Below are 26,804 nucleotides of genomic sequence, written 5' to 3'. Positions count from 1 at the left end.
CCTGGTGTTAAAAGACAGCAGGAGAGAAATTTTCCTCACAGTTTTTAATAAGGAGCATTTAGATACTAATGCTCCTGTCTGTGATTTAAGCGTAAGATTGCCATCAATCACTACCCCAATACTCTTAGCAGAGAATGAAGGAGCAGGTGCAAGGCCGAGATTGTTGTGCCAGAAGTTGTTGCGCCACAAATTGACCTAATTTCTCATCTGGACAATTTCTGTTAGTGTTCAACTTTAGCTGATTGGTTGCTATCCAGTTTAGGCTAATCTCAGAGTATTCTCAAACTTGAAATAAGAGTAATTGCAAAGCATCTGGATAATTTTATACACTGCAGCCAAGAGATGACAGCACCTCGATCAAGGGTTTTATATACATGTTAAACAGAAGAAGAGGCAAGGAAGATCTCAATCTGGCATAATTCATTTAGGGCAATTACCTGCACTCCTGCCCTAGATATACAGTTGAACAAGATCCTATGGTCAACCGTGTTGCCGGCAGCAGAGAGATCTAAAAGGACCGAGGCTGCATTCCTGCCGTGATCCTCTTCTAGACCTAGATCATCCAAGACTGCTGTTACCACAGATTCCGAAGTGGAATGGTCTATAGCCTGCTGCAGCTGGATTGAGGAAATCCGTTATTTGTAAATATCTGTTCAACTTCTGATCGACGTGTATTTAATCAGTTTGGCAGGAAAAGGGAGGAATGAAATTGGACGATAATTTTTTAAGACAGTTGGATCTTCCCCTTCCGTGTGTTTGAAAGCCTGACACAACAGACCCTGCTGAAGGGATTTGTTCAGTAGCATTTGCAGCGGAGAAAATTTTGCCATAGGCAGGCCTTTTAAAATAGCTGGAGGGCAAGGATCCTTGGGCGAGCCAGATTTTACTTTGTTTAGTAGTTCCATTAATCTTGGTTCATTAATATATGAAAAACAAATGAGAACAGTGTTGTTAGTTTTTACTATGAACTCTGGGCAGGGCGTAAGCCTAGGAGGCAAAATATTGTTCCTAATAGTATACATTTTTTCTATAAAGGACAGATTGAGCTGGTCACATAGGTTTAGCAATGCTTTCACTTTAGCAGTTAGCTTCTGTGAGGAATACTATATACTAGTAGGTTGCGTGGCAAATTTACCATTCAGAGTCAGTTGGAAAATGACCTGCCTAATTAATAATAAGGTCGCGATTTGCAGCCCCGTCATTGGCTACAAACACAGGGATGGTGTCCTTCAAGGGACAGCTGCTCTCCATCCCTGAGGTTTCATTTCCAAATGGAAAACTTTCTTTTTTTAAAGTAACAATTGTTTCTTAAAGGAACCAGAGCTGCTTTAAATAAATATTGAGTTTCCTTTTGGGAAAACATCAGGGATAGCAGGAAGTGGTTCCCTGGACAACCCTACTCCCCACAAGGATGTCAAGACAATTTCCAAAGGGATAGGGTTCCCAAGTAAATAAATTTGGCCCCAAACTTGTGTTTCTTTACTGAAACAAAATATGCCAACGATTGTATAAAGAAGGCTTTGATTATGTTTTATTTTTGTTGTTATTTAGCAAACCTTTTTTTCTAAAAAAAAACCACCAAATTTTGTGGAGTGATACTAATTATTACATCTTCTGGAGATTCGTATTGGATTGAGGTAGGAAGTTGCAACTATGCTTTCTCTAAAATGTTCATGTGAAATGCAAGCATAATTAAGCAAGAAGAAAATGGTCCAGGAATGCAAAGTTTGATTGCCAATGCCTTCTTTCTGAGATGAATGGAACAGCCCTGAGAACACCTATCAATGATAGTGAAAATTGAACCAAGCAACCAACAAACCACCTCTCAGTATATGTTCTCCTCTTTATGTACTGTGTAAGATGACTTCCTCAAGGAGCCTCACTCATGATATTATTTCTTGACACTTCTCTTAAGTTAACAGGCTAGATGCATGGCGTTCATCTTTATGAAATCACTAATTCTGCTGATCTTACATAATAATGCTGACAAGTACCTCCAACTCTACTCCAATCCTTCATACGCATCTGTACATTGTTGTGCTTATATATGATTAGAATGTTTGCCTAACTTCTGCATAATGTTTGCCTTCTGTACCTGTGCGGATGTCATGGTTAACACCCTCCACTGAAATGACGGCATTTGGAATCGCTCTTCCTTGGAGATCCTTCACAATCCCTTTGATGCCCCGATGAACCTGTAATCAGAGCAAAAGCTGTATTGTTCTCTGAAGAGAATGAGCAAATGTAACATTGTCATCAACGCCATTACTAGTGTACATAAAGCATTTCCATCCTTGAGACACTAGAACACCAACATCAGACATCACTAGAACATTGATAAGCAATGTGCGCCTGTCAGCCTGTATCATTGAAATACTTAAATGGACAGTATAATAATGCCAGCAAATAGCATGCTCTGTAGCTGTACATTTCATACATGATGTCAAAACGTACTACACACTATACTTTAAGCTGGGGTTTCCTACTTTGAAAAATTCGTAATTAATCAACTTTCTTCTAGTCATCGTTCTTTTTTGGTGGTTCAGGAAACAATAATGTTAACGGTGCAATAGATATATATGTGAACATTGTTGTGAAGTGTTCCAAAACAGAGTACTTATACAAGGTAAAGTAACTACAAATGTGACTGATTGTGCACAACAACAGTAAACTGCATGTTTTTCCATTGTATTCATGCTCGCGGGGCCTGCATCAGTCAGTTGATTGCATGCTGTGTAAAGGATGTTGGGTCAATTGCGAAGCCTGCTGTAATCATTGTATGGGATTGCCAGCAGGAAAGGTGTAGTCTACCACATTCAACATACTCTAGGGTGGAAGCTGTGAGAGTATAGAGCTGTTGTACTAAAAAACAGATATAGTAATATTCCACAAATACACTGTTACCAATAATAATTGATAAGATAACATCTGAATCTTGATGATTCTCAAGGACTCAGCCTTAATATAATAGTCTGGATACAAAAGCCCTCAGTACCCTTATTAAAGAGACCACAGCTTATTGCTGAAAACATACTGTTATTAAAATCCAAGAGTGTTGATGGATGGATTTTATTTCCAGAGGACAAATCCGCCATCATGTTACTTGCCCAAAACCCATGGCCCTCCTCCCAAAGCCTAAAAAGGCCCTGGGGACTCCACTCCTCAGGCAGCCATTTTTATGAAGGGGAGTGGGGCACACAGTCCCCCTCCCCAAGCCTAATAAGGCCTCGGGGACCCCATCCCCTTGGGACAAAATGCCTATATAGGCCCCGGGTCTGACATGTATAGAAAGGGGAGGGGCCTCAGTGCACCCCTCCCAAGACTTAAAAAGGCCCTGGGGAATCCCATTCCCCAGGACCGTAACTAAAAACGGAAGGGACGGGGCCACATGCCCTGGGGAACCCGCTCCACCAGAGCCTAACTAAAAAAGGAAGGGACGGGGTTATGTGGCCCCACTCCCTGAGTCTTTTATATACAGGGACCCCATTTCCCATAGCTGGCTCACTAGTGTATCCCAGGGTGCCCACCCTCTGGACATAGTGGTTTCCCTGCCGGCACTGGTGTGGTCAGGGAAACTTGTGTTTGTTCCTGTCTGGCAGGAGCATTTTCAAATCTCCCACTAAACGGGAGCAAACACAAAGTCTGCTCCCAGTGTGCAGGAGGTTTAGAATGCTCCCGCCAGCTGGGAGCAGACTTGTATTCTGTTTCCCAGCTGCACTGATGTGGGCAGGGAAACAAATTTCTCCTGGACAGAGCAAAGATTAGGGACATTAGTAACTATCACAAAAAAAGCCATTATTTTTCCCATTTAGAAAGGATCAAAGAGTAAAGGCTGCTATTTATAAAATGGGCATGAAAGGCAGGACATATCGACATCTATTCCAAACTACATAGAAAAATGTGTAGCTAGTACAACGTAAATGTATATCCATGGAAAATTGAACATTTTTTATGAACTTGGTGGGACCCATTGTGTTGCTTACAGCGATCTCTCTAAACAAAACCATTGCCACCTCCATCCACTGTGCACAAGCCTCCAATTATTTGTCCACCGTGCCGAACATACCTGTTCCATGAAGACAATCAAGGATTCGCGATTGTTCTCCCATTCCTCTGGCAGGTCACTTTCATGAGGAAATTTATCGCATCCCAAGTATATTGACACCTCAAAGCAGTTTGTGTGCAGATAACTGAAGTCATTGATACCTGTCGGTGCAAGCACATGAAGAAAAGAGTAAGTTGATGTTTGAGTGACAGACTCCGTATGCGACAACCGCAGCCACGTGCTGACTACATATAAAACGATATCAACAGACCCTACTTTACTGAAAAAGCTCTTTGGTATTTTTCTAACCTGCAGGATATTTTTTTCATCCCTAGTGCAGTTGGTATATTTTAGCAGAGGTTTTGGGACCTGTCCACGCAAAATACCTGTCCTACCTTCTTTCCTTTTTGAAGCAGGGGACAGTTAGAAGGTGTCAAAGGAAAGATGACAAAATGTGTTGAGGCAGAAGCAAGAAAGGTTTGTTTTAGGGTGGGGGGTGTTAGTGTGAGTTAAAATTCTGGCTTTATTTAGCTGTGGGGTTACCAGTAAAACAGTGTGGACTTAATTATGCTTGTCACCCAGAAATCAGGGTTCAACTCTAAGGCTTGCATTCTACAAACCTTTGTAATCTGGTACGATTTTCCTCTTTTTCACTTCAGATTAACTGCAACCACTCTTTTCAAAATGCACACAAATGCTCACAGTAATGAGTAGAAAATTAATGAAAACATTGTGCCATCATTTTGAAGCAGGCATGATTTACTACACAACGCCAATGAAAGAAACTATTTCTCTATGCCAAAGACCCATCAGGCTATTACCCTATAGCTGGGCCCCCTTTCTTGACTAAATTCATGAAAAGGTTGTCACCTTATCAGTTATGTAATGTAATGTATTAAAGCAAATTTCTGAGAGATCTGCAGCGAGGATTCAAGCCGCGGCAAGACAGAAATGTGCGCTAATGGACTTGAGTGATTGTTTCAACAGGAGACAAATTAGGATTTATCCGTAGTATTGGTGCTGCAAATGTGTCCCCCACCTCAATGGTGTGCATTATGATTTTTTATTTGGGCTACCTACAGGAAGTTGCTGGTGCCTCTGGACAATCCCTCGACCTGGGTTCGATCCTTCCTGCTGAAGAGGGTCTGTGAAGTGAGATGTGGTGTGTTTTGTCCCTGCAAGTTATAGGTGAGGTCCCTGCAGGGCTCCCCCTCATTATAGATTTAAATGAAGCCCTTCAATGACTTGCTGCAGGTAAAGCTGGGCAATACATTATGCTAATCTACTCCAGTGATAGTTTCCCTCCTAAAACACAATTTGCCTCTCATGGAAGAAAGTGTGCATGTCTGTCAGCAGCCATCTTGAGGGGAATGTTGAGACATCAGATAGTGTGTACAAGCTCTCAGTGTTAGCAATGCTGAAATGTGACAGGCTTCTCAGGAAGGTAGTGTTGTGGTGTTGAAGATCCAACAATCGCACAGTAGTGCAATAACTGAGTGTCCAACTCAATACTTTTCTTTCAAGAGAGAAAAGTACTTTAATGCACACCAGAACGTGGAAGACTATACAAACAATAAATGCAGATGACACCATTTTAGTATCCAAACTCCGAAGGGACTTCAAAATCTACTAGACTCCTTTGGTGACTATTGCGATTCAAAGGGCCTTGAAATAAATTCTAGCAAAACAAAACATATGGCAGTCAAACCACATAAATCATTTAAGAAGAACATTTCTGTCCAAAAACAGAAGCTAGAATATGTGTTGAATTTTGATTATCTGGGTATCACACTAGACATCAAATTGACTTGGTACTCTCATCTGCAAAAAAGTAAGACCATCTTGCTCCAAAATTCTTCACCAATTCTAAAAAAAAATCAGAACAGTATCACTAAGGCAGTGTCCCCTGCACTTAAAGTGTATAAATACAGGGCACAATCAGAAACTCTTTATGGTGCGGAACTATGGGGGGCTACCTGTAGGAACACATTTGCAGGGGAAGAAAATACGTTTTTTAGGATGTTGTTAAGTCTTCCTGTGCGCACACCTGGTATTCCCATTGTCATGGATTTGAACATAAAACGCATTATCACCAGGCTACACTGAGACCGTTGCTGTTCTGGGTGCGATTTTGGACAGCAACAGACATGTCTTTGTAAACTTGGGCTGAACCATTTTTGGGAAGCACCCACTTTACTGACATAAACCTCCCAAAAAATATTGAAAACTTCTTTCTTGGGCACACATACAAAATAGTGTTTACCGCAGTTTAGACATTGGTAGTTTAATGTCTAATGTCTAAGTTCCTTCTTATGAAATCAATTCTTACCTTTGAGCAATATCTGGATGAAGTGCAGCTTCAGTTGGCAAAATCTCTGTACATGAAATTTCGCTATGGTGTTTTGCAAATTAATTCTAATACAGTGAAATAGGGTCGGAAAATAGGTGAGAACAATGAGGACTGTTGTTTATTATGTCAACCCAATGTACAAGAAAACGATTTACATATATGCCATCCCAAGGTGAAAATGGATTAAACCCATCTGTCGGAACTTGGGAACTAGGTCTTGCTCTGATACGAAAAGAATACTAAAAAGAAATACTTCACAGAAAATTGTTTTTAGTGTTAGCAGATATTTCTTTGCCGTTGATTTATTAAGAAAAAAAGGCACGAAATTGTAATGTTGTATGTGTTGTTTAAATTATTTAAATGCACTTTTTGCATTTGCACTTTAGAATTGTCTAGAGACCATGCAGAAAGCCTCAAACACCAACATGCACGCTTTGCACATGTTATGTTCTGCTTTAAGTTCGGATATATGCACTTCCAAAGCATTTGCACCTTTGCTCGCTATCTAGAATCTATGATGAAAGCTCTAAATACTTACATGTACCTTACTAGTATTTGCACTTTCCTACCTAAGCCTGGATCATATATTCCCTTCTATGTTTTAATTGTATTGAACCATAAGCTTAGCATTTTATCACATTTCACTTGATTTATCGATTTGCATGTATTGTATTGTACATGAAACATTTTATTAACTGCATTTGTCCATGGCGGTAATAATGGAACAATCTGTATTTTAACTGTATTTTATCAATATGTATGAATGGATTATTCTGTATCTTTTATGGGTTTTTTCAAACCAAATAAAGATTAACAAACGAAATTTAGTATTCTGAGCGCTGAGCTCGGAATGCACCTCTGTTCACCAAGTCCACCCCCTGGCTCCTCTGTCTTGGTATAGGCATATTTTCAGGGTTTCATTAAAAAGTGTGATTCTGGCACAGATTGCCCCTCTCCAGTATGTTGCACTCAGTCTCTCCCAGTACATTTACACAGTTCTTACTGGGTTTGGTTGCACAGTACTTACCACCTGTGGTGGACTGAATCTGATCAGCAGCTGCCCATTTTTAGGTCTCGCCTGACCCAGCGAATGCGCTGGTCTGGCGAGACTTATTGTATCCGTGGATCTTCTTCTTGCCTGCCTCTGGGAAATTGTGTGCACCAGCAGCTCCACCTGGCTTTCCTTGTGGTTTGTAGGCACATGCCAGGCTGACATGCCCTCAGTGAGGCTGTTGCTTCACATCTTCATTGGTTGCAGGCAGTGGTTTCTAAAGGTAGGGGGGCCAGTATCCGTAGACATCTGTAGCACACATGGAGAGGTTGACAGGTACTCTGGATCGGTGTGGGCTGATTTCCTCCTAATGGTATGGCCACGCACAGGCCAGTTTCCAATGGGCGCTGCAGCCACTCACAGGCCACATTCCAACTGGTAGTGCAGCAACAGAGCTTCATCTGGGCAACGGGGCAACACACAGGCTTTACTTTCTCTGGTTACTATGGATGAATACAACTCACGCATCTTCTAGGCACTGCAGCTGAGGATAAGCTGCTCTTCTGGGCAGATTAACAGCTCTTCCAGCAAGGGTAGATTCAAGTTATGTCCCCTGTCCTCTGGGAGGCAGGCTGCAGAGCAGTCCTCTAAATGCTTTAGAGATAACCCCCTTGGTCATAGGGAACTTGGAACTGGAACAAGAAGTGGAGTTCTAGTGTCCTATTTTTATACAGCAAAAAGAGACAGCAGATGTGTCACTTTCAGAACAGCTTTGGGGTGATTCTCCTTTCAATTGTCCTTTCCATTCTGCCTCCCAAATGGAGCCTTTGTGTAGAGTGATGTGTGTCGAAGCAGGGTAGTCTCTAACCTGGAACACCTATAACCGAGGTGCACAGAGGTGGAGCTTACTGCATGGGGTCTGAGTGCTCAGGGAAAGACAAAGGGCTGGATCTCCTTTACCTTGCACAACAGAGTCTGAATTCCCACTCTTCAGCCCTAACATACATAACTTGAGAACAATATGAATGTCAATCAGGAGTCTTGTATCTTCTTCTGTCTCATCAGTGTCTAGGTTTCTTTCCCTCTCCTTCTTTCAACTTCATAAATGCCAGAAATGCACTTCCTGTCTCTGAGAAAACAACCTAACCTACATATTGTGACCACACAACATGCACTTGGGATATTAGCACTAGGATAAGAGTAATCACATAGAAGCAGAACTTTGCATGAGTGGCCCATCAGGTCTTTACTTCAGTGATACAGATAAAAAAGTCTGGTTGTTGTAATGGTACTCCACAACCACTGCTCTATGTGCTATATTTATGACAGGGGAAGTAGTCAGTTGCCTGTCAACTGGAGCAAGCTTGGTGTGCTCCTCTAGGTCACAGTACAGGTTTAGGGCATCACTCGTGTAAAGTGACAGGCCAAGGCCGCTTCGCAATGCTAGATTAGGGTGACAATATGAGCAAAATCAAAAGCCAGGTTACCAGATTCTCGCAGTTTGGCACTTAGGGCAGGGGAACATGATTGTGAACCATGCAAGGAATATTCCTATACCAAAACTTATAATGATTTTGTGTTGCTAGACAATGTTCTGGGGTCTGAATAAATGCAGATTGTTATGACTGGCCTTGATATTTTGACTTTCATCCCCTACCCCCACATTACTCACAGTCAGGTATTCACTTGAAGAGGCTTCTTTGGCAGCAAAACCTCACTTCTCAGAACACCAATGAACGAGGCACAATTGCCATGCAGCTGTCCTTAGTAAATGAGGTCCTGCTTCTTGCATCTAGTCTCCCTAATGCTGACTAGGCATTATATTACTGGTGGCGGTAGCAGGCATCGGGTAAGCCTCTTTGCAAGTTAATCCCAAACCTCTGTCACCACTGCCAACTAATGCAAATCTGCATTAAACTGCCAATGATAAAAGAACATATAAGATCCACATTAAACCAGACTCTTGCTGGTTTAATCTTGGATGGTTAATGCGGAGTGGAATCTAGTGAGATACAGTGCTTGGTATAATATTCAGAGGTGCCCCATTAAATGATGAGGAATGGCTGTAGGGAACTGTTTCATCAGTTGAATTGTTTCCATTCAGCTTTTTTTCTGGTGCACCAGTTGGAACTGTCTAGGCACCGCAAAAATTATCCAATCTGCATTTTTCCCCGTGCCCTCAGGAGGAGAGTAGTTACTTTATATAATCCCTTCCTGATTGTGCATTAGCATGCAGGAGATTGGCAATAATATCTACTCAGGGCAGATGGTTTTCTTCTATAGAGGGTAAGATGTGGAGCAGCCTTTTTTACTCTGACACTTGCTCCTTTGTTTATGTTGATGGTCAAACTACAAAAACCCAAATTGAGGCTGATTGGGTTCACTGGATATGAGCTGTCAATCTGTCCTGTGAAAAGGCCCTGCTTATGGAAAGCACTTCTGTCCTTTCACAAGAGTGGACAGATTTTTCACCACAGCCTGACATATTAGGACAACTGGGCAGTTGCAAGAATGGAAATGGCGTGCAAGCTCAGGAAATGAGAAGCAGATTAAAGAGATTGGATAACCCCCCTTGGAAATCGAACAAGAAGGCTTAACTTCTGTTCTTCATCCCTGTGGCTGTTTCATGAGTTTAAGAGTTAGGAATGCTAGTTGGAATGTTTACTTTGGATTCCTCTTGTACAGTTCTCAGGAGTTCAGTTTGCTGCTGGCCTCCATGGATCAGCACAGAGGTCCTATTGTCAATAAATCTTACAACGACAATTTGGATCAGCATAGTTATTACAACAATTTTGGAGACGAGGATGGCATAACAAGGGCATATGGGGCAAACCATGACAAGAAAAGACTTAAAGATAGGTTTCGGTGGCCAGAGAACGAGCTAGAAGTTATCCAGAGGATAATTGAGCATTTGACGTGCAATAAAATGAAGTTTGTAGTGGGTGTGGAAGGGCAACATATTGAGAATTCCTGTGCACGGTGGAAATAAATCTGTTTAGATTTCATTGGTACCCCGGTGGGCTTGCTGTTGTGACTGTGCATATGCATTCCAAGTGATTGGAAGTGTTTTTTGTGAAACCGATCATCAACGTGAGTACCATAAAGGCCTTGGAAGAGGTGTTCATGAGAGACGGTGTGCCTCGCTATTTGGTGATGGACAATGGTGTACAATTGATTTCAAATAGATGAAAGAGTTTTTGGGGAAACAATGTTGTAAAGCACATAGGAAAGTCATTCTATAACACCCAGTTGAACAGTCAAATAGAGATGGCCAACAGACTGGTAAAGAACACATTGTAAATGGCTGTCAAGAGTGGTTTGGATGTGGAGCAAGCAGTGAGGGACTTGGTATGGACCTTCTGCATCAGTGTGAATGTAATGCCTGCTGTGTCCCCTTTCTTTAGTATGAGATGGAAAGAAGCAGGTTCTAATCTGTTACCATGTTGGTTACAAGACGTTTGGAAGAGAAGAGATGACAGGCAAAGGGAGAGGGAGGAGGAAGTTGTTTCTAGGTTGATTAAGGCAGAAGATTGGGTCACGTTTAAGTATGGGAGACGTTCAGGTACATTGTCCAAGGTCAGGGGCTCATGCAAAGTGGAGAGGACTTTGGGTAGATGAGTAGACCTTGAGACTGTTCAGAGGTAGAACTTAAGGCATGTAGTCTCATATCAAAAATGGAGTCATTAGGTGATGAGCAAGTGGTGGATCATGACCATCAGAGTGGTAGTTGGATGATGATGCATGATGAGGAGATGTTGAGGAGAGCGTCCCCTTATGAGAAGAGAAGTTCAAGTTGCAGACAATAGCGGTACACTGGTGTAAGGAGCTGGGATGCCCAAGCTCTGGACCACAGAGGTCCATGGGGCCTAGTTCAAAGGTCACGCAGATGTCTGTTTTGGCTGAGGGGTTTTATGGGATAAAATAAAGCATATTGTTTTCTACATGTTTTACTTATATTAATTTCTCCATTTTTTTAAAGATATTTTCTGTTTATCTTTCAATTTTTGGAGGTGCACATTGTCTGTTATTAAGAGAAGGAGTCATGTTATGAAATTAGTTGGAATGTTGACTTTGGATTCCTCTTGTGTGGCTCTCAGGAGTTCAGTTTACCTCTGCCCTCCAGGGATCAGCACAGAGGACCTGTTGCCAATAAACCTTACACAGACAACTTGGATCAGCAAATGTATTACAACACACTGCAAGCAGAAGGCCATGGGCCATTATGAGCCTCCTTCATTTTGAGAAAACCATTGTACCAATCCTTATATACAGGTCACTACCACCCATGAAAGAATCTACCATTGCAACTGAGACTGAGAACTAATTTTTGGGCAATTACTTCTAAAACTATTTTTTTTAGGTGTCAGCACTTTAATACTCATCAACTGCATTGTGTTGTGTTTTTTTAACATTTCATAACTTTTTAACCTGCAGTAGTTTGCTTTGCTCAATATTCTAATGAAAGCACTTTCTACCAGCATTGCTGCTGTCATTGGAGCCCCATGAAAAATGAGTTAAAAGTCTTGCGAGGGCAGAACACTTTGATGACTCCCCCCCACCACCAGAAGCCAGAGAACTCTGTGAAATGCGTTTTTGGAAGTAATTAAGAGTGCTCACTAGACACATCTGACACAGGTCTGAAGATGATTACTGTTTTGGAAACACATCATAGCGCCTTTGCTATAGACACGGAAGACTAATATGATATTAACTAGCTGAACATGCAGTGGTGAAGAGTAGTAAATGTGACATGAATTAAGATATAAAAGGCACCGTCCAAAGGAAGATGAACTTGAGAAGTGGGATTAGGGAGAAATGAAGGCTTACTTCCAGCTACAGTGTGCCATGAGGCTCCATTCACTGTGCCATCCTCCTTCTGGAAGTCCTCTGTGTGGCATGGCCTTCGGCTCACGTCTGTCATGAGGCGGTGAGTGGAAGCGTAGGAATATGCCAGCCATCGGAAGACGTGGTCATCAGGAGTGGCGGTGTACTCCTGGGTCTTCCAGACAGACCGGACCATGTCATAGGGATAGGCTACCACCAGTTCTCCGCCTTGTAAGTTTCCGCCCAAAACAAAGGGGATCTTCTCCATCCACGCAATCACCGCTCGCGTCTCAAGGGCCACCTGTAGAGCAATAAACACAACTACATATATTCAACAAATAATATAACAAATGTTTCTCACCAATTCTTTTTTGCACCTAAAAGCAGGGGCATTTTAATACTACCCTCTGCAGGTTCTCTCCTTCGCTCAGAAAATAGGACCATATGTACGTACAATGGATTAGTTAAAAGTGGTTGCAATTCGTGCACCAACTTTTACTGAATGGATTGGTATTTGGTGAAGGAACCTATGTACCAGTGTGTCGCAATCCGGCCTACCTCATTAAAACTAATGAGCTAGGTCGCAAATTGTGACCTCTATGATTCACTGCCATCACAGGGAAAGAAGTCTGCTAGAGTCAATAGACCACAATGTCTGTGATTGCTTTTAAATAAAGCAATAAATATTTTTTTAATGCAGCTTGTTTACCTTAAACGAAAACACAATGCTATTAAAAAATAAATTAAACGTTTTATAACCTTTTTGTAGCAGTAAGCAGTGGTCCCATGTACCAATGCCCACTCCTAAAAAATAAATTTTCAACATTCACAAAGAGGAGAGGGTCCCTTGTGGACTCTTTACAGTTAGTGAATGGAGTGACTACCTCCTTTCGGTTGTCAATAAAAAATGTATGTTTTGTAACCAGAGTTCTATTGGAAAATATTAATAAATACCATAAGGAACTGGTATTTGGAAGATATGCCCTAAAAATGCCACTTCCAAACACCAACTTGATATGGTTTCCTAAACCCATTTCACGATTCAGATAAGTTTTTCCAAATCGTTAAAGGGGCTTAATACGATTTAAAGAGGGTTTTAACATTGGCAAACCCTTTGATTTGATGAATCATAGGCTTTGCAAATGCTAAAATCCTTTGCACTTCTGGCCCATAGTTCTGTAATGCTAAAGATAATGTTCCATGCAGTACATAAACCCACACCTGCTTCAAAGTAATAGTGTACCGTTCCTAATCTGCTCATGCTAGCTATACTGTATGTTTTGTTCGGGAAACAAACATTACAACGCAGTCACTACAATGCATGCCATTACAACCCATGTCACTACAACGCATGCCATTACAACGCATTATAAGGTAAGTAATGGGGAATACCCCTACATTATCCAACACTTACCCTACTGTTGCACTCACTGGAGTGGGAATAGTAATTTTCATCCCTACACTTACCCTACTGTTGCACTCACTGGAGTGGGAATAGTAATTTTTACCCCAACACTCTCCAACACTTACCCTACTGTTGCCCTAAAAGTGTTATGCCTTGTAATGGTATGTGTTGTAATGGTATGCGTTGTAATGGAATGTGTTGTAAATGTAGTTTCTAAAAAAGCGTTGTGATGGCATGCGTTCTAAAAACATGCTTTGTAATGGATGTTGCGATGTAAAAACCGCGTTGTAAAGGCATGCGTTGTAAATGTTTGCGTTGTAACGTGTCCTATTAGTTTTGTTCATACTATGCGGTAGCCAGCAGCCCTGTAAGTCGGTCTAAACATATATAAAGCAGGTTTGTCACTCTGAGGCACTTTCAGAATCATTATATTTTTGAGACACAAGGAACCTTCTGTGGCATTAGGCTAAATCCTGGTGTGACGCTACGTAAAAGTAGGACTTTTAACATTGTGATGCTTACATGAATTAGCCTTGCCAGTGGAAAAAAACTTGTCAAGGATCAAGAAAGTCCTGTCTAAAGGAATGCAAGTAATGACATCAATCAAGTATGCTCATTTACATGGGCATAATACATTTGTATAACATTTCTTGGACCCCATCACACAACTTCCCATAATACCCGAACAGTACTGCTTGCAGGCAGGGGTGGCGCTATCACCGAAGGCAGTGGACAGCGCCAATTCTAGCAGTGGGATGTGCCATTGGAAGGAAGAAGAGGGCAGTGCTTGTAGTCTCAGTGGGTGGTAGCCTCTTAAGACAAACTTTGGACCTCACACTTATTTTTCACAAAGTAAGCTCTGTGAACAGGACACCAAGACTAAGCCCTTAAAATGCAAAGATTGTACTGGTCTATGGGAGCCGAATTGCAATATTGGCTAGTATACGACAGCAATCTGAACTGCTTCAGCCTTGCTCCATTAGTGCCTGCATTAAAGACCAGATATGCGTAGCCTTACCGTGGCATTCTCAGACTGGTACCACTCTGGGATTGGGATGTGGTGGTTTGCCACTTTCCGTGAAACCAGCTTGCGATCCTCAGATTCCCAAAGTAGGGTGTTTAAGTCGGGGAAATTGTTGTTTATATCAATTCCATCCTCAGTCCATCGTCCCAGGGACCAGCCACCCAACTCTGAACCCTGTGTGAAAAAAAGATTTTCAGAGGGCATTTTTAGGGTTAGGGGGCACGTATAGAGTGGGGGTGGGGGGTAAGAAGGTGGATGATAACAATACAGAGTGAGATGGAGGGTGAAAGAGTGATAAAGATAGAAAATGTGAGACAGACAAACATTCATAGGGACCTAGTGAGGGATAGAGGAGAAAAGAAAGAAAAGAGAGGGGGAGAGTTAGAGAAAGAAATAGGTGTGCAGCAGAGGTAAGAGAGACACAGAGCGGCTCTTGGACACATCCATATGGGAATGTCTGTCTTGCATGGCATGGGCAGTCTTTGGAACAGTTGCATGGATCATTTCACGACAAAAAAAGGACAAGCTTTAGACCTGACACACAATGCTTTGTAAACAAAGGGTAGAGAGAAAAAGTAAGACATAAAGAAGGATACATAGAGATATTTAATCATTTTTGTGATGCTTTTTATGTTTCTCCAAACTTGCTGCCTTCAGGTCCTTTGAGGGGCAATGGAGCCATGCTGACACAGAGAGAATCTGAAATAAGTGCCGTCCAAGTTTGACCTTAGTCAAGCGCATGCGCGTAAGGACACGTCCTGGCCTCCAGGCAAACAATTCTAATTCGCTCGACAACCCCACATGTTACTTACCAAAGCAAGTACGTCATGGACTATGAACTAAACGAAATAACGAGGTAAATGACACGCCTTTCCACGTGCTTTGGTACAGATCACAGATACATGCCCATTGGCAGACAGAGCGAGGTACTTACCACCAGTGCACAAACATGCCTGTATCCGCCCACACACACACACACTCACAAGCAGAAACCAATGAGCACCGACCTCCTGGCACCACACACTTCGCTGCCACCTACAAGCACAGACCAAATGACGTGTTCTATTTTTTGGTTGAATCTATATCTGTTCTTGATGCTGTGAGGCCTTGCCAAAGCACCAGATCTGAAAGGAGTGACAAGGAGGGAGCCGGAGACAGGAAACGCGTGCATGTAATATTCTACCTAAAAATGAAGTGCTAGTTGGGAACCAACTTCAGGCACCTGACTGGCAAAGAGGACGCAGAAGAGCACTATACTCTACAGCGGAGGGAAGAAGGGCGCGGCAAATGGTACGCTATAGAAATCGTAGTGGAGAGTCGAACAGTGTGGGAAATCAGGACCTGGCCAGGCCTGGAGACCCTCGCCCACATGTCAACAAATCAATACAGAGAGCATGACACACACAGGAACATGAAACGGTAGGCTGTGTAAATCATGGTGGTCAGTCAAACTGTGAGAAATCAGGGCGTGGCCGAGATTTAGAAATGGCAGAGTGCTAGAGCGACACCAGGTCGGGGAGAGCCAGGTATTCAAGTCCGCAAATCAGTACCAGAGAATGACACACAGAGATTAGAAACATAACGCCACTCAAAGTTCCACACAGCGCAAACCAGCACAACAGTATGGCTGTTTAAAACATTTTATTTAAATATAATAATGGTTCAGTAGAATTCTTTCTTTAGTGACAACCCCTACACACAGTGCTGAGAGGCAATTCGATACAAAAAGAACATATAACATAATGAAATGCGGTATCTAAAGAACCATACACCTGTGCCATCTCCGCAAATAGCACCTAATTAATCACTGGGCCCAGCCCCTATGCTCCACCAACCTCTTCACAGACTAAATCTAGGCCACGTCAAGATGAGTTTTGCATAAGCAACAAAAAGCTTGGCTGAACACAGAGGAAGGAAAGTACTGGAGAACATCTCCCCTCTAGAGACCTTGTAGGTTTGAAGAAGTTTGAACCTTTAATAACCCCAAACCTTTGCCTGGTTGTTCTCTTTACATAATTAGTGTCTTCATGACTATCACCATTTGATGACGATGTTTATGACAATGATAATTGTTATTACTTTTTAAAATAAAAATTCGTTTTAACATTTACGGCACTACTAGCACTATTACAGTGTCCGTTTTTGATGAGCACATTTTCCATTCTGCTTGCTGGTGTTAAAGGGACTAAAAGCACGCACGTGGGGAGTGAAATTGCACGAGGCAAGCCCATGGCACTGATTTATTTATGCACAATTCATTACATGATTGAAAATATTAAAAACTGCACTTCAGAGACATTGAAAACGATTTCAAAGAAATGCAGTTAAAGGAAATACTTTTAAAATTTCAAAATGTGCTCATCAAAAACGGACACAGTAATTGGTGGATTACAACCAATCCGGTAGTCTGACCTATGCTTAAGAAGCATGTGACCCCAGTTTGATGAAATGCCTACCTGTGGCAAGGCTTGAGGGGCAGCTGAAACGCGTTAGGACTATGGGCAAGTGCTTTATGGTGGACTGACTGCCTGCCTGTCTCCAAAGTTGAAATAAAGTGCTGTAAGTTTCCTTCCGCACTGGAGTCGTCTCATTTCTGGTGCAGAAATGTTGGTGGATAAAAAGCAGGACTCCTCGTTCATGCTGGACGAAGCCGCCCTGTTAGGGTCTGGGGCTCTGTTAACCAGGAGATTTATGGTGGAGATATATATATATATATATATATATATATATATATATATATATATATATATATATAAATATATAAATATATATATATATATATCCGTTTTTCTCTTTCATGGCACCTTGCTTTATTTTTCCTGGGTTAACAGTAGTAAGACCTGACGCGTTTCGAGATTCACTGTTCTTTTCAAAGGTCACACTGCCAGGATGTCTAACAGAAAGTTCCGCACGCGATTAATATCCGCTGAGTGCGATTTCATCTCAAGCGTGCTAGGACTTGTAGTCCCGTTAAGAACAGTCATCTCCTTTAGTAGGTTCTGCATGTCCAGTCCTGTGTTGCAGATTCAAACGCCCTAGTGGACCCCAGTATTATAAGGCAAGTAAGTTACCACGTTTTCTGTGCTGCTTACACGAGTGCAGATTCTGTTCCAACTCTGCAGCCTCCATTGACTTCCATGGATGGTGCCGCTCCCCACGGCAAGGGCTGCCGTGCACATATATATATATACACACACTTTGAAACCAGTAATGAATGTGCAAAAGCTTTTTTCATAATTTTCTCATTACAGTCTAGTTGCATCTAGTTATGTGCAATTAGAAAATGTCGTAGTTACTCTAATGTAGTAAATTATAACAGTTGCAGTTGAATTGTGTCGTCACGTGTCTGCTTCCAACAGGCAGTATGAAGCCAGTTCACAGAGCAGAATTAAAACTTGTGTTTAAACAATAAAAAGGGATAGAGAGATGTTCATCCCTCTTTCTTCAAACTATTGTTCCCAAAAAGATTAGCCCTCGTTAGCAGGATGTTTATGGCAGGATGCTAATTTTCTTGCACCACTGGTTCGTTGCATAAAGGCAAGAATCTGTCTTTTTGTCATTCATCGCACGTTCTGAAATGCAGCCGTTTATGACATATCAAACTGCTAAAAATATATTATTGCAAGAAGTCACAGGCCAGTTTACTGTTTGGTCTGTTTACTCAGACAGTATGGATTCCTCTTTTATTTTTTACAATTACAGTATTACATTATTTACATCTGCAATTATACCCCCATTTCAAATGAAGAAGCAAGAGGTCAAGGATTTAAGTGACCTGGGGCAAGGGAGATGGCGCGCCCTTGTATTATTTGTACTAAAATCCTTTCTGCAATGCATTAAAAGGTTATTTCGTTTCACCTCGAATTTCTGCCAACTTATAAAGAATGTTGGCCTTCAGCAATGCACCTCTGTATGTTCAGGGAATTCCTCAGTGATTTGCAATAGGGTTATAACGTCCAACAGGAGTTACATTATTCCATGTATTATTGGAATTGCAAGTATTATTCATATATTCTTATTAATACTTTTATTGTTTTATCATGTTTATCGAGCCGTACAATTCGTTTAATGTGCCTGCCACGATTTAAAATCAATTTCCCAAACACAATCAAGTTGAAAAGTATAACGTTATCCACAAAGTTATCTAAATGTTCATCACCTAAATCACATTTTTATCAAAAATGTTTTTAATTCCGTTGTCCTAAAAAACATACTGTATTAAATTCAATTAAAAAACGATTTCCCAAATTCAGTGGCTTGCTGAAGCTACTGACAAAGGAACATGGTTTTAGCCATATTCACTAGAGAGAGACCAACCAGAGGTTCTCGAGAGTTTCAACTTATCTTAAATTAAAAACATACAGTTTCTTTATCTTTAACACCTAAGACATCCATTTTTCATGTTTCATGAATTTGTATCCCAGTGTTATCGTGGCCGGTTTTATGTACAGTCACATTCTGCAGCTTTCAGACCTTTAGTTTATTGAATAGCTTGTGTGATTCGAATGAACATTTGTGGAACATGGGGGTGCGTAGCCAAGACGCCCAAAGCGATTGCTGCACTTTAAGTGCACTCTGGTCACCACCGCAGCTGCCGACCCGAACCTTGCATCATTGAGCCCCGGCACATTTCAGGGGCTCCCTGATCCAAGGGCTGGACACTGTGGGTGCCCGTGGTGGGTGCTCGAGAGCTATCTGGAGTCTTCTACAGCGTGTGGAGGCGGTGCAAATCCGTCCGGCTCCAGTGTCAGTCCACCGCCTCTACATGCGACAGAACGGGTTTTTAGCATCCCCATGATTGCTGACCAGGCCACAAAGTTGGAGTACCTGGCCCGCACTTACTCTGACCACAACCCACTCATGCTGGGTTTACACTGGTGGAGGAGGCAGGCCAGGATTCCTACGTGAAGGCTTCGCTCAGAGTTATTGCTCACGTGGTTTTCCGCAATTCCCTACTGTTGGTGATCAGTGATTACTTTCCATGTGATCTAGTTACTGTGCTGGTGGCCTGAAAGTCATTTAAGGTAGTTATTAGGGGTCATTGCATGGGCGTACAGGCTGGGGTGCATAAGACTTTAAAATCTGAGACTGATAGCCTGAAAATCAGGCTGCAACACCTAGAGGTGGAGTCTCTGCTGGACCCCCTCCAGCTTCAGGAAATCTTGGAGGCGCAGGAGTCTCATACGCATGCCAGTCGCCGTTTGGGCCTCTTCTCATATAAAGAACATATAGCTCAGTCGCATACATAAGGGTTGTAAGGTGGGGCAGTTGTTGGTTTAACTAGTTTCTGCAGAGCTTCGGTCACCCACAAGATCTGGGCTACCGACAGCACGCCGCTGCGTACCCAATCTAACATTAACCAGAGTTCATGCAACTTTACACAGCCTTGTATGGGTATTCAGACCCCGCCACAGAAAATTTGATTGACAGGGTTCTGGCTGGGGTGACCCTGCCATGCCTCTCTGATGTAGTCTGGCAGGACCTTGGCCAACCCATTTCGGAGACTTAAATTAGGGGGGCCATCAAGGGCTTGATGCTGGGGAAGACTCCCAGGATGGATTGTCGTCCTGCACAGTTCTATTAGGCGTTTGGCTTACCGCTGGTGCCCTAACTGGTGACCCCATATTACGGGGTTTGCGAGGTGAGCACCCAACCACCCACATGCTGGAAGCAGAAGCAGCTCCTCCGTAATGGCAGAGTAGCGTCGTCCCACTGCCAGCAGATGATTAATAAAATGATAATAAACAGTTTACTATGGTTTTATTTATCTCTGCACAGCTTACGTGAGAGTGGGAGGGGCCGGGCCACGACAGGCAGGAGTAGTGGGCACTTATCAGTCTGTATGTCTGTTTGGCTGGCCATAAATTATTATTTTACCCACCTTACTTTATGATTTTGTAAGTCTCCCTCTCAGGATACTGCAATCTTGGTTTCACTTCCTGGATGCCCTGGTGAGGGAATTGATCAGGGATGGGGGACATTGCAGGGCATCGCTCTGCACCAAACAGCACCCAACAAGGGATACCATATAGTGGCGCAGATACAATGGCTGGCTCACTGGCTAGCAGGTTGCCACAGAGCGGAGCTGGGAACATACAGGGTGGACCCAGACCATAGCTGGCTAGTACCGCTCATGCTGGGGAGCGCCCCATTAGATGGCTACCTCCCCCCAAATTATTGCGTAGCGCACTGCAATTTTGGGTAAAGTTCGCTAAGTTTTTGGGCCAACTGCGACCCTACTCCCCACTCCTGCCATTGGTCGGTCAACCAACGGAGGCCATCTTACAGCCCAAATGGTGCAAAAAAGTACTGCAGCAGACATCCTCATAGACTGATACGTGGAGGGTAGATTACGGTCTCTAGATGACCTGGTGGAAGACACAGGGTTGCAGTTCCTTACGCTTGATAAGGTAATGGAGCAATCCATGCCTTATGGCAGCGGGGATAAACTGAACCGCTGGTGCATAAGGTTCTACACATTCTCCTGACCTTTAGTCTCTGGGCTGTATATATCAGCTAAGCTTCAGTCTCAGCGGGACCCGGCATGGTTCTGGGTCAGATGGGAGAAGTGATGGGTCACGAGCTGCAGGATGGTGAGTGGACTCAAGCTCTGGAGAGGCTTCATATTGTTTCCCTAAAATCCGCTTCCATTACACACAGTTCAATTTCCTGCATATGACGTAACTGACACCACACCACCTTAATGCAATAATGGGCACTGACATTCAGCGATGTCCCTAGAGAACATGGCTTCTAAGGTTTCAATGGCCTGATCTGCCATCCTTTGCTGTGCACCTAGTCATCAGATTAAATAACATAGATACTCAAAGAATGGAGGAATCACTTGCAATGGCAAATGAAGGTATGTAAATGGCGGAGCATATGCAACCGTTGGGGGTGCCTGGAGGACGCCATTTCCTTGATGGAGCAGTATCACTTTGCGAAGCTGGACGTGGCCTCAGAAGGAAGGCGCTGTGGGATCTGGAGACCCAACCCAGCCTGCAGGTTCAGGCAGGAGGTATGCCCATGCTGGTGAGTCGCTGGTCAAACATCAATGCTGCGCTGGTGCCAGCTGACCGCATGGACACGGAAGAACATGTGCTGCTTCTGGGATGCTAATGGGGAAATAAGAAGACACCACGCATAGGGATATGGCACCAAGGATGAATAGGTGTATGTCTTTTGAAAACGTACCATACGAGAACATGGGTGCCCCAAAAATGGCATAAATAGTTTGAATTCGTATAAAGCTGTAGGAAAACTGCCTTCCAGGATGTTGCTACATGTCAGTTGGGGGCTCAGTGTTAAAAGACCCCTCAGAGCTTGACGAATCCAAAGGTTACTCTCGCTGTTATAACAGGCGTCGGCCTCTCGATAAAATTTACACACACCCACAACCAGATTTATTTTAATAGCTGTCTTGTGAAATATTTGTAAACAAGCCAATGAAAAATATTTTTTTTAAATGTGCAGCCCCAGGGATGGTGTTTCTACCCTTTATTATTTAACATCTTCATGTAAAGTTAGTATTTTCTTCGATAGTTCCGTGGTTTTCTGTTCCATAAATACTCCCACAACACTAAGGTGATTTTTAACTGGTTAAATAAACCTAGTCCAGAAGTAAAGAAGTTACCTTACTCTTCAAATAAATTAAAACCAGAATGAACAACAGCTGGCTCCTCCAGAATGAAACAAAACAGAATTCCTGCTTGCAGCCTCTGGATCTAAGGTAAACAGAATTGTGAAAAACATATATGTAGTTTCTAACATTAAGACATTATGGGCCTGGTGTTGAAAGGTCAGGTTGTCAGCAGTTGCTGTTTTTTGAACAGTGGCTGCTTTGTGACCCGACTTTAGTTTTGTTCTGAAACGGATGTAAAAAGCAGATACAAACCCAAACCACCAAATATGTTTGTCCAATATGGGACTCAGTTTACAGCTTACTACAAATAGCTGTGAATGCAGGGAAGGAGGTAGTCGAGGGACAGCAGACAGGAGACCTCCATCCCTGCATCTGCATGAGCAGAATGCCTGCATCTTTTCTCAAGCTCCTGTCTCCTACAAGGTATTAGCTGCTCGTGCATCTATTATGTCCTGTACCCAACAATAAACATCATGAATTTATCCTTTTTAATGTAGTTTTTTATAAATCTGTGAATTTTTTTAAAATCTCAAATTCAACCTTGCATGAGTATTCACAAGCTCGCTGCCTATGAAACCGGATTTTAGGACTTAATGAATGAATAATGGTTTTTCGCCTTTCTACAGGTATCTACATACTACGGGCCTCACTTATGAGGAAGTTACGCAGTGCAGCGCAGCAAGACATCTTCCGGCGCTGTGCTGTGTGACAGCGAAAGGGCAGGAATGCGCTGTATTTAAGGCAATACAGCGCATTCTTTTGGCAGCCTAGTGCCAACGTAGGCAACCTTGCACCATTGGTGCAAGGATTCCTGTGTTGCATGCAGGGTTGTTTTTGTGCACATAATCAATCCTGGGAGGCATATTCCTCAGTCTATGTGTGCTGCAGCACACACAGAAAGAAGAAGAAACTAGGAGAAATAGAGATATTTCTCCCCATTATGCCTCCCTGGTGAAGGAGTACATTTTTGGCGCATCCCCACATTTACATGTACTTTATACATCTGGGGATCATCAAACTCCAATGGGAGTTGCGTGGGAACACCCATGCAATGCCCATGGAAGACCTACTCATGGCAGAGTAACGCAACACAGTGATTTACGCTGCGTTGTGTTACTCCAGATTTTTTAAACCACTTAGAGCCACTCAAGGTAGCTTTGCGGGACTTCAAAAATTTGACTTGGAGGTTTGCGTCACGCACGTACCACGTTGTGTGGTAAAACGTGATGTACGCCTCTCATCAACAAGTCCCTATGTGTCTTTTGAACGTGCTCACACAAGTGTCTTTTATGAGTATTCCTTTTTTGCTCTGATTGTGGAAAATTCACAATTTTTCAGACATTCACATATTTTGTTTAATGCTAGACAATTTCTGAATATAAAATAGCACGTGCATGACTAGTTTGTTTTAAAATTCATCAATTTAAAAGATGCTAAATGCATTTTTAGTATTTTTGTACAGCTATTGTACTTGACCCTGTGATCATACCTCCAACCTCACCTCAACCATCCACCCACTGCTCAGAAACAGTCATCATGACTCCTCTTCTATATGTGATTTTTTTTTCTACAGCACATAATTCATGAATTTGGGTAATTCCAAAATGGCACAAAAAAATAACTCAAGCCCATCAACAGCCGATCACATCTCAAGAAAAAATTGAATATGATTCACATAATTCATAGAATTCTCAAATCTGCTATTTGCATATTCAACCGACAACAAATACAAAAGCATGATTACCATTGCAAGGCCATCCAACACCTTAACACCTTTTTCAAACACAAATACCTCTAAAACTACTAAATGGATTCTCACCAACCCATAAAAAGCAGGCTAGGTAGTTTACGGACGGGGATAGCTGAAAAAAGCGCTTGCTGGTCGGAGACCCTGGAGCAGGGCACCTGCCGATGACTTTGATGGTGGGATCTCAACAAGATAGTCACTGCCTGTACATAGGGAAGCAGGTCTCCTCAGAATGGAATACTGAAATGTGGAGGATCATGCACAAATCACCCTTCTCCAAAAAACTGCCTATATTCTTAAACCGTGGGCACGAGGTGTCTATGGCCAAGTGGAGCGAAGCAGGTTGTGAGACACTCAGAGACCTCTATCAGGGGAATAACTGTATCAACTTTAATGTTTGGAGTAGGCCCACGGCAATTAGGATGGCACAAGAGGTGTGTTCTTGTTTCCTTGCAGTGCCCGGAAAGACGCGCAGCTTAGAAACATTACTCAATATGGGGTCTTTTAGACGACTGGTCTTTAGTCTATACAGGCCCTTAAGGGAGATCAGCTACAAGTGGTTCTATATGATTGGAGTAAATAGGAGGTGTCCAACCGGAGCCCAGATCTTATGGGGACTGGATCAAGACCTGTACACTGGTCAAGGAGGTGTCTGGGAATGCTCACTTTTTGTCTTCCATCGCACAGTCCTGGCCCCACGAGGCTATGTAAGTTACACCTGGCTCACTCGGATGGATGTCTGATGTGCAGCGAGGGGGGCACTAGGATTATACACATGATTTGGGGATGTGACATAATTGCCACGGTATTGGGAGGAAATAGTCAGGAGCATATGGCAGAAGACTAGAGTCCTGAAGGAGGCAACCATACAACATTGTTTGCTCTGGCTCATCCCATGCCCCAAAGATGTGAGGATGAGCTATAGGTCTGCACAGGTAGGGACGTTATTATCGGAATGGAGGATTGTTATCAGTAGGCCTGGGCGGTAAATTCTGTTCTGCTCGCGGAATTTGGGTAATTTTGCGTTCCGCAGAGAACGTGGAATTGCCCAAAATTCTGAGTTCCGCGGCTTCGCGGAATTTTTTGCTTGTTCGCGTTCTCAAAATGCGTGTTCGCGAGATATTTTCCCCCGAGCACGCAAACAGCATTCGCGAACAGGAAAAAAGCATCGTAAACAAGCTATTCCGCGTGTTTGCTGAATTTTTGCTTGCTCGCTGCGATTTTTTACCATTTCACGGAGCTTTGCGTAGCGCAACTACGCAAATTCCGCCCACCCCTAGTAACTCAGATCGATGTCCCCTGCGGTACCCAAGCTGCCGACTTGGTCCATTGAGGCGTATGCAGGAGATTAGAACAGACGAGTATTTGGAGGAAGATGGTCAGAAGTAGGAGGACATGCTGCACAGCTTAGTGGCTATGCAGGGGATGTCTCCCTTGGCTGAGGGCCCAGCTAGAGCAGCACCAGCCCACGACTAGCTTGCGTAAAAAGTACATACTCCAGGCAGTGGGGTGCAATGGCGCAGTTGAAATTGACTGTCACCACCCGCAACCAGCTCAGTGGGGGTGTAAGGCATAAGACGATGACTGGAGCACTGATGGACCATGGGGTGCCAGAAGGGCCAGCATGCCACGATGTAAGGGGGTAGAGGCTGGGGGGCAAAGAATTCAGACTCAATGTACAGTCATATGTCAGTTTAAAAATGCAAACTATACTACTATGAATCGTGTAGTATATGCTCTGCCATGGATGCTTGTTGTAATTTCTTATGCTTGTTATAAATGTTGTAATTATTTGTGCAAAACTGAAAATGAAAAAACTTACATAAATGTTTTAGTTCTGTGCCTTTGGCATAAATCTATTCCACGCTTTCTGCTGTAGCGGAGAGCAACATTTAGAGGAGCTCAACATGAGAAAAGATTATTTTATGACCCCCATCTTTTTTTCCTATATATTAAGCTGCATGGAACTTGGCAGGCCAAAATATAGCAGCATACTCTAACATGAATGCCAAATTCCATGCAGGCTTTTCAAGCGGCACCTAAGTTATAAGCAAAACAAAAACAGATTTTGAATGTAAAGTCCCACTGAGTCATTGCTACAAAGTCATTACTGTCAACCGCGTACTTTATCACTGTAAAGTAATTAATTACATCTGGACAAACTTCAGTTGCTCTACAAGGTGACACCAAACCTATTAAGCAAACCGCCGGCACCCTAACGTCGCTTCTCTTCCCACACCGCACCACAACCTGCATGACAATTGGATTTGACACAAACATTAAAGCACTATGATGTATCGACTCCAAACAGATCACCTTAGACAAAACAGCTGATATGTTCTCATGCACAACACAGCACCAAAGTTACACAGATGATAAAACACTAGCTGTCCAAATATAATAATTTTTTTTGATTCAGACCTCAACTAAGGTCAACAGATACAAATACATAAATATTAAACAATTATTTTTGTATTTTTTAAAACGTCTTTAAAAATTCATTGTAAGCTTAAACAGGTTGTAGCAAATTGGGGTCTGCAAGTACAAAATACATGAATTAGAAACTGTTAAATTTTAAAAAGTTTGAAAAAACTTAAACAAGTTATAGTAAGCAAATTCATTTGGGGGAGACTTACACACCTTAATTAAACCTTGAACTAAAGTAGTGTTGTATCTTAATAGGCTTTATAAATCGTCGCCGAGCTTCTAGCAGAATCGGATTTGGACAAATTAGTAATACATGAAAAAGATCTTGTGTTCCACCATAATGCAAATC

The 26,804-nt window shown here is 42.6% G+C and overlaps 1 protein-coding gene across 1 annotated transcript in view; it reads right to left on the bottom strand.

Annotated features, from left to right (window-relative positions):
• CPXM2 (carboxypeptidase X, M14 family member 2) overlaps positions 1-26,804 on the bottom strand; it is a 381,585-nt gene that overhangs the window by 3,666 nt on the left and 351,115 nt on the right. The window contains exons 10-13 of the mRNA XM_085601678.1: positions 14,634-14,813; positions 12,214-12,511; positions 4,067-4,206; positions 2,096-2,195 (exon numbers count right to left, since the gene is read on the bottom strand). Of these exons, the coding sequence (XP_085457804.1) occupies positions 2,096-2,195; positions 4,067-4,206; positions 12,214-12,511; positions 14,634-14,813 (718 nt within the window). The remainder of the gene's footprint in view (positions 1-2,095; positions 2,196-4,066; positions 4,207-12,213; positions 12,512-14,633; positions 14,814-26,804) is intronic.

Source organism: Triturus cristatus, chromosome 1_2 (assembly GCF_964204655.1).
Source record: "Triturus cristatus chromosome 1_2, aTriCri1.1, whole genome shotgun sequence".
Lineage (NCBI taxonomy): Eukaryota > Metazoa > Chordata > Amphibia > Caudata > Salamandridae > Triturus > Triturus cristatus.
Note: the sequence above shows the minus strand (reverse complement) of the source record. Positions and strands in the feature narration are given on the sequence as shown.